This window comes from Xiphophorus hellerii, chromosome 16 (assembly GCF_003331165.1).
Source record: "Xiphophorus hellerii strain 12219 chromosome 16, Xiphophorus_hellerii-4.1, whole genome shotgun sequence".
Lineage (NCBI taxonomy): Eukaryota > Metazoa > Chordata > Actinopteri > Cyprinodontiformes > Poeciliidae > Xiphophorus > Xiphophorus hellerii.
In genome coordinates this window covers 20,598,745-20,611,371 of record NC_045687.1, presented here as the reverse complement: position 1 = coordinate 20,611,371, position 12,627 = coordinate 20,598,745, and the positions used below count along the sequence as shown (strand labels likewise).

At 40.5% G+C, this 12,627-nt stretch overlaps 1 protein-coding gene across 1 annotated transcript in view; it reads left to right on the top strand.

Annotated features, from left to right (window-relative positions):
- Positions 1 to 12,627, top strand: part of smurf2 (SMAD specific E3 ubiquitin protein ligase 2) — a 72,748-nt gene that overhangs the window by 51,097 nt on the left and 9,024 nt on the right. Inside the window, exons 9-13 of the mRNA XM_032587160.1 lie at positions 321 to 405; positions 3,154 to 3,312; positions 3,417 to 3,464; positions 7,467 to 7,668; positions 11,567 to 11,670. Of these exons, the coding sequence (XP_032443051.1) occupies positions 321 to 405; positions 3,154 to 3,312; positions 3,417 to 3,464; positions 7,467 to 7,668; positions 11,567 to 11,670 (598 nt within the window). The remainder of the gene's footprint in view (positions 1 to 320; positions 406 to 3,153; positions 3,313 to 3,416; positions 3,465 to 7,466; positions 7,669 to 11,566; positions 11,671 to 12,627) is intronic.

Below are 12,627 nucleotides of genomic sequence, written 5' to 3'. Positions count from 1 at the left end.
GGAGACGGTGGCAGAGGACGGGAAATCTCCGACGGGCAGTGATGAATGAGTTCACCAACTGAAAACTCAGACATCCCTCCTGCCCCTCCCCCCCCCCACGTCTTGTCTCTCACCTCCTCCCTGCCGGCCGCCGTTTGGGATCTCGGCCGACTCGAGCCGTTCTTTTATCTCCCATCTGTCAGATCGCTCTTGTACGCTGACAGATTGGATACAAGCTGTCTGCATGTGGAGTATGAATTCAACTTTGGAGAAGTGCTTTTAATTGACGGTTGAGGCGACGCGATTAACCCCTTTACATTTTTGTCAATGTCTTTGCACAGAGCAAAGGACGACACAGCAAGGTCAAGTTTACTTCCTCCACACTCAGACGGGTGTCAGCACATGGCATGACCCCAGAGTACCCAGGTATGAGTTACGCAATCACCACTACTGTTTTCTGCTTCACATCTAATATTTTCAGTTAGCTCTTAACTAGAACTGAAACGATTAATCAAAAGAATCGCAGTGAATCGATTATTGAAGTAATCGTCAACTAGTTTAGCAATCAATTAATCTAATTAATCAGAACGTGCCAAATATCACAAACAGGGTCGCTAAGAACCCTGTTTCATGAAGTAATCTCTCTAGCACAGACCTTAAATCTGTACGCTCTGATTGGTCATAAGTTTACTCTGAGCGAGTCATATCACATAGAGCTTTCATACGTGGTCTTAAATCAAATGGCCATTTTTAAATCATTGTTGTTGTTTTGTTTTTTTTATCAAAGCATCCGACCTTTACATCGCTGCGTGCGACAGAATCCTAATCTTTCAGCCGGGACGTGGCTGAGAATAAATCTAAAATAAAAGGTGAAACCAGCGCAGCAGATGTTTCGATGGGCGATCTGTTTAACAACGGCGTGCTTGCGAAGATTTCCGCCGCATCTCTTTCGCCGCACTCCGCCGAAACCAACGGCGTTTACAGCCGCATCATCAATTCACAAACAGCCCAAGGGCCGGCGTCGACGGATACATTATGTCGTCGGCTTCTTTTTCACAGCGAGTTCCGATGCAAACACACACGTTGACATGTGCAGCGTCCATTTTCCCCCCCTCCCACATAAACACAGCTCGCTTTGATTGTTCTCAATGGAGTCTGATGGCGAGTCATATGGAAAATTATAATATGAACAACCACGCTAAAAAGCAATCCAAAAATAGGGGGTGAAATCTCGGCAAAGAACTGAAACTGAGTGTGAAGAGCAGCACCAAGATTACCAAATACTTTTTGTCTTAGTTTCTTGTGCAAATATCTTCTTATACTTGAAATAAGACAAAAATAATATACAGATAACTATACATTAATATTGAAAAAAATGTACTAGTTCCATTGGTGGGTTATTTCGCAAGACATTTTTCTTATGTTTTCGGTGAAGCAATCTACAAGTGGAACTAGTACTTTTTAAAATTAATATTAAGAAATTATTGACTTAATACAAGCTTCTATGTCTTGCTGAAATGTTAGTTGTGAGTTAGTTTTGTCTCATCTCAAGTGTACCACCATGTTTGCACTACAAACTAGACTAAAAATACTTGGTAAGATTTTGTGTGTTAGCAATGAAGTGTAAATGTTGTCATAGATCATTGGGAAAAACCTTTTCTTTTTTTTTAAAATCAAAACATCAGTGTTGCTAAGTTTGTAATATTCTTTTTTTTCTGTCAAATTCCAGGATTATATTTGCAACGGAGTTCTCTTAAAAAGCAGTGGACTTGGCTTGGATTGACTCTCGTTTCGGTCCAGACAGCACTTTGAGGATTGCTCGTCTACCTTTTCGATGCCTGTAACCAGATTCTTTTCTCTTTTTTTTTCGTAGCAGCGTTACCAGACCCGCGTCGCGCTTTACGCCCGTCAAAGCCCGCGGGAAGCGCACTCAGGGGCGGTCCCAGCTGACCCTGTCGGATGCTTCCAGGCATGCGGGTCGTGTCGATTACGGCATCCCAGAAGAATGCGCATGCAAAATAATCTGCACATGCTTTTCAAGAACACGCCCCATTGCGCTTCCTTTGATGAAACTTGATCGATCACGTCTCCCGTCTGCTGAATATGGATGACTTTTTCATAACTCTTCTGGCCAAGCAACAGCTTACAATGAGCTGCACTCGTTCTGAATCTAGTTTGTTACCAACTGCTTAAAGTTTAAGGGGATCTTCTTTTTTTGTTGTTGCTCCCTTTGTTTCGCCTGTAAACAGAAATAACTAAAAATTCCAAAACCTTACAGAGATTTTTAGTCTAGTTTCTAGGGAAAACATCTTAGTACGTTTGAAATAAGAAAAGTAACATTTTCATCAAGAAATAGAAGCTTTTTTTTTTGGTCAATAATTTTTTAATATTGACAAAAAAGTACCAGTTTCACTATTTCACTTATAGCTAGGGATGCACCGATCCAATGATTTCACTTCCGATACCGATATCTGAGGTTTAGTATCGGTCCATGCTGTTCCGTTCCAGAGAAACAGTGCTGAATACTCTAAAAAATGTTCTTTTTAAAAAAAAAAAGGATTTACGGAATTACAAATCTATTTGATAACTCTGCGGAACTTGATAAGGAACTTAAATACACTAACAGCTTCATTAGCCTGGTCAAACATGTGAAACAACAACTTTAATTTGTTCAGTAAGTTCAATTATGGCTACGAACAGCCAACGTAAAATAAATGATACTAAAACTACCTTGGTGACACTTGTGCAGAAAACAAACTGCAACAAATCTTCTTTCAAGGGATTCAGAAAGTGCAATTAGGAATTTCAAATATAATGTAAAATAAATTAAAAAGCATGATTGCTCTAGAAATTCTTTCAGTATCAAGACCGATAAAGACATTCATATCGGATCGGTGGAGCCATACTTATACCGACATTTTTTTCCATGTTATATGTGAAATAATCTATCAGTGGAACTAGTACTTTTTTGATCAATATTACAAATTATTGACTTAAAACAAGCTCTTATTTCTTTCTGAAAAGTTAATTGTAAGTTAGACCAAAAACACCTGGTGACATTTTGTGTTTTTGCAGTGAACATTTGGCTCTCTGTTTCAAGTTTGACTGAAAGAGGTAGTAAATAATCAGCTTTTTTGTTCTGAAACCTGGTTTTGCTCCTCCGTTGCGCCTCAGAGACCTGAGCAATGTGAACTGTGAGGAACTCGGTCCGCTGCCGCCGGGATGGGAGATCCGCAACACCGCCACAGGGAGGGTCTACTTTGTCGACCACAACAACCGAACCACGCAGTTCACCGACCCGCGCCTCTCCGCTAACCTGCATCTGGTCCTAAAGTAAGAGCTGGGCTTTATTCCTCTCAATAACACACAAGCAAGTAAAAAAAAAAAAACACAGAAAACGAGATGAAAAATTATGTTTTTATTTTTGTTTTATTTAGTCCAAGTTCCAACGGTTCTCGAGGAGGCGGCGAGAGTCAAAATGTCAGGTAAGGACCGGGGCCCTACGTCTGTCTGACGGTTTTAACTCGGAATACCGTTCCAAAGTGTGTTGACTACCGGAGCCAATCGGCCATTAGAATACAGACAGACAGACACACACACACACACACACACAGAAATGTATACATGTTACAGACTTCCCACTTCCTGTTCTTTCCTCCTGACGTTTCAGGAATTCTTCAGAGGTTTTAATCATGAAAGCGTTTTTTAGCACGCGATCCGTCACAAAGCTGTCTTTGGCTGGACATCAAATAGCCGAGTGAAAACCGAGGCTGATGTGTGGGCGTGTGTGGATGTGTGTGTCAGGAGCGTCTCAAGTCCAGGAAACGGAGGCCCAAGTCGATGAACGAGCTGAATTTGAGCGTCTATACATGTAGTTATGATGGTTTCAACCCGTGTGCAGCTGTAGCAACACGTCCCAGTGTCCTTTTTTTAATATTCTTCTTTTGAAGTTTTTATTTGAAAAAAGAAATATAAACTTTTAAAAAAATCTTTTTAGCTTTTTTTCTGGCTGAAAAAGAGTTGAGGTTGTGCTCATTTTTGTGTCTGAAAAGTCGCTAAGTTGACAACAATGTGGCGATTATTATTAACCGACGGCGCTAAAGGGGACAATCGCTGATTTTAGACGTTTGTGGAAGTAGATAAGATCGGTTTCACGTCCAAGTATCGGCCGATTTCCCACCACCCGAAGTTAAGAGCAGATTTAGTGATGCACACAGAAACCTTCCACCTCTGTCTTTTCTTTAAAAGTCTCAGGCTTTTATCCATGCAGGAGACGTCTTGCCTCAACATTATCACCGTATCTTGCAATGAGTATTGAGCCTAAAGTTTGGAAATCGTGATAGGATATAACCGGAGCCTGCTTCAACCTGTTGTGTTTATATTAACAGCGCCTCGTATGATCTACTCCCTCTTCTGTTTAGTTTCAGAGCGAACTCTGAAGGGACTCTCAAGCTTGTGACAAACGTCTGGAAAATCCATCAGTCCTCCTGGTTCCCTGTCAAGACATCTGCCTTTTATCAGGCCGGAGATTGTAGACATTTTCACCTCTCATGTGCCGTCATCCCACAAAAATGTCAGATATATATGATGTCCATCAAAGTTGCAGTTTATAGCGCTGCGTGGTTTTGGTTAAGACGTTCCCCCGCACTGTTGCCGTCTTGCTCCCTTTTCTGCTCGAGGTCAGTGTCCAATAGGTAACCGAATCCACGTCTGCTTTCTCTTTTCTCTCCCCTCCCTTCTTGCAAGACCTGGCTGCGAGATTCACGTGAGAAAAGGACGTCTACTCTTCTCTTGGAGATGTTTGTGGTTGATTAAAAGTGTGTCAGGGTTGCGTTAAGGTAACATGTTCCAGTCACTCGTCAATAAGCGGCTGGAAAGAGAACAGAGAGAGAGAGAGATGGAACAGCAATGTTTGTTTTATGGGTGAGAGAGGGATGCTCTGTTCCTCTCCTCCCCTCCCTGCTGTGTTTGGGTGCTGTCAGCAGAGTAACCTTCGCGACCCCCCCCCCGTCTGCTCCTTGGTCTAGTCGGCAGGAAATAAAGGGATTCATGAGGAGGGCTCGAGCGTCCTATGGGGGCCATGTGGCGTTCTGGGATGGCAGGAAGTGATTCCATTATGCTGCACCAGACCCCAGAAACCAAACTCTGGGACTTTTCTATAGAAAAATGGCCGCTGTGGTGAGGCGGAATGCAGTCTGTTGGGTGGGTGGATACATTAATGGCTAAACCGACTCTTTACAACTGGGATCTGTCTGGAGGTCATTTGTTATCACTTCCAGTTAAGTTTTTTTTTCTTCCTATTTAATAGGAGCTGCATAGTGGCAACTATCCGTAAATCAATAAGATGGTAAATACTGTAACCTTGGCAGTAGAGATGCAAGTTATCAATTACGTAATAAGCGGACATTTTTTCTCTCTTGTATCAAGGTCCACCGTCTCAGTTTTTCATAATATGCTGATTTTTAATTTTTTTTAAATCATTACATTTTGATATTATTTTGTATCTGCTGTATTAAATAGTGATTGAACAAACAAAAAATTGTGGATTTATCACATTAAACTTAAGTATTCAAAAATATAACAAAACAGGAACTTATTAGGTTGCTTAATAGAAAAACAGAAGATGAAAAGAATGTGAACGCCTTCATTTCCCATGAACAGAGAGATGTTCATAGAGAGGTATGTCTGTGGTCCTTCTTAAAGGAATGTTAAAACTTCGCTCCATGTAGTGGACAGCCCTCAAAACCAACTTATTGCTTATTGGACATGCTTTTTTCCCCATTGTGTTATAATTTTTCTGCGTTACGCCCTTCGCATCTTTCTCTTTGCATCCTAAATCATACATGATATTTCAAAGAGAAGTTGACGTTGCTCCGCTAAATTACCTCTATTAAAGTGAGACTTAAGGAGCTTGTCGAGTGTTTATATTTCCAAACAGAACTGCATAAAGTGCATTTTGCGTCCCACGCCGGACCCAATGCATCCGGGGTCCGGACGGAATCTCTCCACCATCTTTATTCCTGGCTCCGTTTAAGGATGACCAGCGGCGCCCTCTGCTGGATGGCGACTAAACTACAACACTAAAAGAAGATCTCAGCCGACATTATTAATGGATTGGAACTAATTTTAATCTAATAAATCATTAATCGATTACTAATCATAATTCGATTAATTGTTTGCATCCCTACTTAGCAACAGTTTAATCTTTACTTTATATGAATAACAGAATAACGTGTTTAGCTTTCTACTTCAGGGTCAACATGTATGCTAACATCGACTATGGAAGTGATCTCTAAGCGACGGCCCAATAACAACTCTGGATTTTATATCTCTATTAGTATTAGCAAGACCTTTAAAAGCAAACTAAATACAGCTAGTTGATTTCAGAACTGCTTTCAATTAGAGATGCTCCAAGAAATCAGCTGCTGTCCAGAATCGTGGTTTTATTCTCAGCAGGCCACTATTGGTGATCAGCAAGTCAGAACCTGATACCTGTATATCATATCTAACCATATAGTGCAAAAAAGGGAGGGGAAATATAGCATTCTGTCGGCGTGCCATAATCTGTTTCTTGAAGGAGTAATCAAGATGTACCTTCATTTTTTAAAAATCTATTTATAGACACCTCTGTCCCAACACTTGGGCAGTGTTTATTTTTAGATTTCCTGTGATGCAGAGAGAGAGAAAACTGAAACTGATTGTTTTACACAATTCAATTCTCAAATTATACAGAGATTTAGAAAACATATTTTGTCATTTACATCTTGACCTGAAGTTCCCTCAGAATCCCTGATATAGTTTCAACAGTAACCAGGTTATGATATAATGTAAACATCATAACTAGTGTTTTTTCAGAGTAGTTGACCCCCCCTCTCAAAAAACATTCTGAGCATCACTACGTTGTTTATTTTAAAGTTGCTTTTACAGGCTCCTCATAAATCATGAAAAATCATTTTTTTGTGTGTCTATCCATAAGCTCAAATATTTTCACAAAGCAAAATTGGACCCATCTCTGGGAGTTAAGAGTACGAGTTGCCCCCTGCTGGTCGTTTTAAACAATGCATGCTTTGGAGTTCCTTTCTTTTAGTACCTCCAGGCTCTACAGTGTGCGAGTGTAATCTGTTTTATTATAACACTGTTTCCAATTACATTAATTAAAATAGCTTAAGGTTGGCAAAGCACTTTAACCACACCACAGTCAAAATTTAAAGTAGAAGCCATTGTTTTTTTTTCCTTTAGTGAATTACAATAATATGGGATCACATGTGGCTGAAGAGCAATTTGTTGCCAATTTTAAACAAAAAAACAACAACGCACAAATAACTTTAGATTGATGAATCTTCTAATGGTTGATGTGTGATTTTTATTTGTTTTCACCAACTTATTGGGTTTGTAACCTCATCCATCTCGCCCCTTCCTGCCCCTGTTTGTGTTTTTCTTTCTCTCTCCCATGTTTTCCACCTGTGGGTCTGTCTCACGGTTTCCAGCCGTCAGAACCAGACGAAGGAGCAGGTCCAGCAGGCCCTGGTGTCCCCGGGCCAGCTCCCAGAAGAGGCCGAGTGTCTCACCGTGCCCAAGTACAAGCGAGACCTGGTCCAGAAGCTGAAGATCCTGCGCCAGGAGCTGTCCCAGCAGCAGCCTCAGGCCGGCCACTGTCGCATCGAGGTGTCCCGCGAGGAGATCTTTGAGGTCAGGGCGCCACCTTAAACCTTTGCAAAAACACGACCGTCATGGACTGTAATCGCAAAGTAGGACGTACAGTGCCTTGTAAAAAAAGGTATTTATTCCCCTAGAGACGTTTCACATTTTGTCACATGACGACCCGCGAGCTGAATTTTATTGGGCACATACTGTCGTGGAGGGAAAATCATGGACGGTTTTTGAAATTTTTAGAATAAAAATGTAGAACGCGTTGCTCTTATTTACATCTGCACCCCCTCGAGTCATAACAGCTTAAAGACTTCATATTTTGGCACCAAAATACTGTCAAAAAACTAGCAAAATAGTTTGGTCTCAGTCCGCCGAGTGTTTGTAAACGTCAAATTTCAAGTCTTGCCACGTATTCTCGATTGAATTTACGTCTGGGCTTTGACTGGGTCATTCTGCCGCTTTGTTTCAAACCAGTTCATCGTAGCTCTGAATGCTATAAAGTATAAACCGGTAAATTTTGTTCTAATCTTACCTGAGAACCGTCATTTTGTATTGCCTGTCGACCACAGAGGTCAGCTTTGTGTGGTCCAGGATTTTGAGTTATTAAACTTAAATTAAAGGAACTCAGAGTTTAAGCAGTCTTGCCGTTTTCTGGAAGTTTGTTCCAGATTAGTGGAGTATAGAAAATGAATGCTGCTTCTCCATGTTTGGTTCTGGTTTTGGGGATGCAAATTAGACTGAAGCAAAAAGATACTTTTGCTTCGGATTTTGTTTTGCAACACAACCCATCTCGATAGCGTTACCTTGACATGTCTGCTGCTTTCCTTGGTCTTCTTGATGCCTTATCGTTCACCAGCAAACAAAAAAAAAAAACCCAATGAATTCTTCACAGAAGATCTAGACTTGTACTGAGAATAAATGGCACACAGCTGGACTCTATTTACTAATAAGTGGTTTCCGAAGCCGATTGTTTGCTCTGGATTTTGCTTAGGAGTATCCGGGTAAATGGAGTTAAATATAAATGCATGCATGATAGCTCGGCTTGGTAAGAACATCCAACATGAAGAACATCCGGTGTGGATGTTCTTCAACTTCACGGTTGTGTGCTGATTCGTGTTGGTAAATCATTAAAAAAAATCCTAACAAAAGTTTGTGGTTTATGACATGACAAAATTTGAAAACAGATCTCACCGTAACTCGTGGAGGCCGAGGCTACCGCTAACTAGCTGCCAATATACACTTGCTACATTAGCAAGTGTCTATGCTTGCTAATATAGCAGCAAGCAGATACTCTTGCTGCACATGCTGGTTTGATTCCTTGTTTTTAATTCCTCAAGTATATATTTGTATTTTTGAAGTATCATTAACAGCTAGTTAATTCTAGTGTTAGCTAGCTATTTACTACGTTCAAATTTCTCGCCAGTTGTTTTGGACAACGTTTGCTTTTACCACTGGCTGAATTCTGTTGGCAACTCAGACGAGGTTAGGTTCATTGTGTGCAAAACAAAAACATGCTAGGCTGCTAACAGAACCCAGAAATTTCACAGTTTTATTTCTATGCTTGTGTAACCTTTCTTTGTTCCTGTCAGGTCCAGCAGGTCGTCTCCACAACAGATACTCAGATTCACTGTATTTATTTCAACAAGAGATAAAAATCTTTACACAAGCTGTAAAGAGCAGCACAGCTTAACTTGTAAACCAATAAAATGTCAGGAGAAATAACTTTGACAAACTTCACACCTAAAATATTATCGTTATTTACTGTTACAGTTGATTGTAACACAGCAGGATCCCCCAACTACCTTAAGTTTTATTCAAAGTGGATTATATAGGTCTTTAAAAGTCTTAAATTTTACCTCCTGAAACCAGCAGACACTGAAAAAAACTCTCTGAAATGCAAATACTTTTGAAAACGTTAGTGTTACAGCTTGAACACACAATAAACCCAATCTATGTTTTTCTGAGGTTTTGTTTTTTTTTTTTTGCTCGGAAAATAAAGATATTTTTACTTCAAATCGCTAATGTCTCACTCATCGCTAAAAACATTTCTGTCTGTCGTCTACATAACTCAAAGAATTGCTCATTGCGTGAGTTATTTTAAGCTATTGTCCTCTCGGCCTCCTCTTTACGTTCTCGCCTAAAGGTCGAGAACGCTCGAGTGGGAGCGTGTTTCTCTCGCTCGTCGTTATCTACGATGTGCGAAGGCAGCGCCGGTCCGAATCCAAACCAGACCGCTCGTTTGAGAAGAGCATTCTCTCAGCGGGGGGAGTGTTTTAGGGTTTTTTTTCTCTCTCTCTCTCTCTTTCTCTGCATCTATGAGGTGCAGGGCCTTCACCAGAGCAACAACACCTGCAACAGACTGCGTGACCCTCATAAAGCACGCGCTGGAATGTGCTGGAACAGCCGCGTCTGTTAATCTCAGCGAAGACATTTTTGTTGGCTGATCTCAACGTTTGACAGGGTTGAGGGTTGCGGGGGGACGAGGGGGAGGGAAGGGGCGGAGCAAATCTTTAAGGTTCAGAGAGACATGGCTTGCATAACTTCTCCAGACCAAGAGGAGCAGTAAATTCTGCCTCCGTAGGAAACTCTACGTCGGCAAACGGTCACAGCTGTCCCCCGGTTTATTTTTACTGAGCAGATAAGACGTTCCCGTTTCTCCCACAACACTCTTGAGTTTGTCCGCTCCGTCCCGAGGGCACGGCGGAGCCTGGCAGAGGAAGAGGCGGTGTTATTGGAGTCTTACGCTTGTGTTTATTGTAACGGCCTCTAATCCACTCAAGGCGAACCCTCCCGCTAACGCTGTAAGCTGCCTGCACGCGTGGCCAACACTGGCGGCGGCGGAGGAGCGCTCAGCCTCAGAATAGAGTTTAAAAGATAAAACCGACTCATTGTCGACGATGAAATGTAAGTTTCTTGTTTCTGAGGAGGCTTTGGGCCTCCTCCTGCTACTGCAGCTGTTTCAAAAACATGTGGGGTCTCAGTTGTCATGACGCCACCTGTCAATCAATCCAGTGGGCTCATCGGCAACAGACCAATCCGCGGTCGTAAGGAGCCTTTGCTTTCTCAAAGTATAACTACAACATGTTCGTCCGTATGATTGATTGATTGATTTTATGTAAATGGGACAGCGCGTATTAATGAATGTACAATGTACGCAATTATGCCGGATTTAGCAAAATGCTCATTTCTATCTGTAGTCCCACAAAACAAACACATTCACTGAATTTGATACAGAAAAATATGAATTACAGTAAAAACAAAAAAATTATGTGTAGTCAGGAAGCTCTTTTTTATTATGTGTTTTCCTGGCATGTAGTGTCATTTTTATACCATAATCAAATAACTATGTTACCTTCAGTTGCTATAAAAATTCAGAGTATATCAAATATGACTGAAAAGAAATGTAACTTTGTAATTTAACGCCTTGAAATTGGGCCTCTGTTTCTTTAATAATTCCTGCTCTTTCTGGAGCCACGCCTTCAGGACGTCATCACCACAGGGTTCCTCTGTTAGCCCTTTAACAACGTTTTTACCAGCGCTGCAGTGAGAAGTAGCTCGTATGATGAGCTCAGCAAGTTCCAGCAGATGTTTGCTAATTGCACCTGGCTAGTCTGAAGGAGCTGACTGGGGATGTCGAGGGGCTGAAGAAGCTCAGGGGCTTTAAAGCTGCAGATCCAAGGAGGAGCTTTGTCCTTGAAGGCTGACCACCCATTCGTTTTGCACAGTTGAATGGTTGTCATGGAGAATGAAGGATTTCTAAAGCTGATTCTGATTCTGAACTTGTGCTGATCTGTGAATTACAAACGGAGAGACATCAATGTTGTAGATCTGGTCAGTCAGAAAAGTCGAACTATTAGCTCAGTGTGACCGTCGCTTAGAAAGACTAAAAGATATTTTTGTTGATATTTGACTGACCTTGAGGCGTGTCTGTGTGCAGGAGTCGTATCGGCAGGTGATGAAGATGAGGCCGAAGGACCTGTGGAAGAGGCTGATGGTGAAGTTCAGGGGTGAAGAAGGCCTCGACTACGGAGGAGTGGCCAGGTGAGCACATCCAGTGGTTGCTGTGTTGTTTTTTTTCCTGTTTCAGCCGAATCATTTTATTGGTCATGTTTCATCACATATACTGGCATGCAAAAGTATTAAAACCCCTTGAAATTTTTCACATTTTGTCTCAGAACAACCACAAGTACTCTATTGGCGTGTTTTATTTGTTTTTTTAAATTGTTTTCAGAAATAATATAAAAAATTAAGTGTATAGTGAAGACCATGGGGGCACTGATAATCACTGTTGTTGTTGCTTTTTATTTTTTTTATTACATTTTTTTAAAGCCTGGCCTGTTTCTGATTTTGGCTGATAACAATTTTTGTGTGACCAAAGTTGCTAAAACGGAAAAATGGTTCCAATTTCAGTTTCTAGATGTGAAAATTAGCAGTAAAAGGTTGTTCAACAAAGTTACAAATCCATGTTCCGTTTAAAAAACATGTTTTACATTTCTTCTACTTCACAAATGTGTACTATGTTTGTAAACGGAATACTTCATTGTGGAATAAATGCATTGAACTATTATGTCCAATGTATCGATCTCCATTCATGGCACTGTGATTACAGATCCATTCAAGAAATTAGAATATAATTACTGTAAAAAAGTTTATTTCAGGAACTTTATCACTTCCATCAAATCCATCTTAAAAGCCCGTTTGTTCATTCTGATCATTTTCCACTTACAGCTAATAAAAACTTTACATTTATAATTAGAATAGACCAACAAAAAGAAAAGATTAATACAAAAATGTGGCTTTGAAATGAAATCGTTTTTTGAACGAGTAAAATGTCAAAAATAAAATAATTAAGAAACGATAAAATAAAAATCGTAAAAATAAAAATGATAAAATATACATATATATATATATATATATATTACAATAATAATCAAACGTAAAAAAAACAAAACTTCCATATCCAGTTTGAAAAGAAGAAGAAAAAAGATGATTGAATCC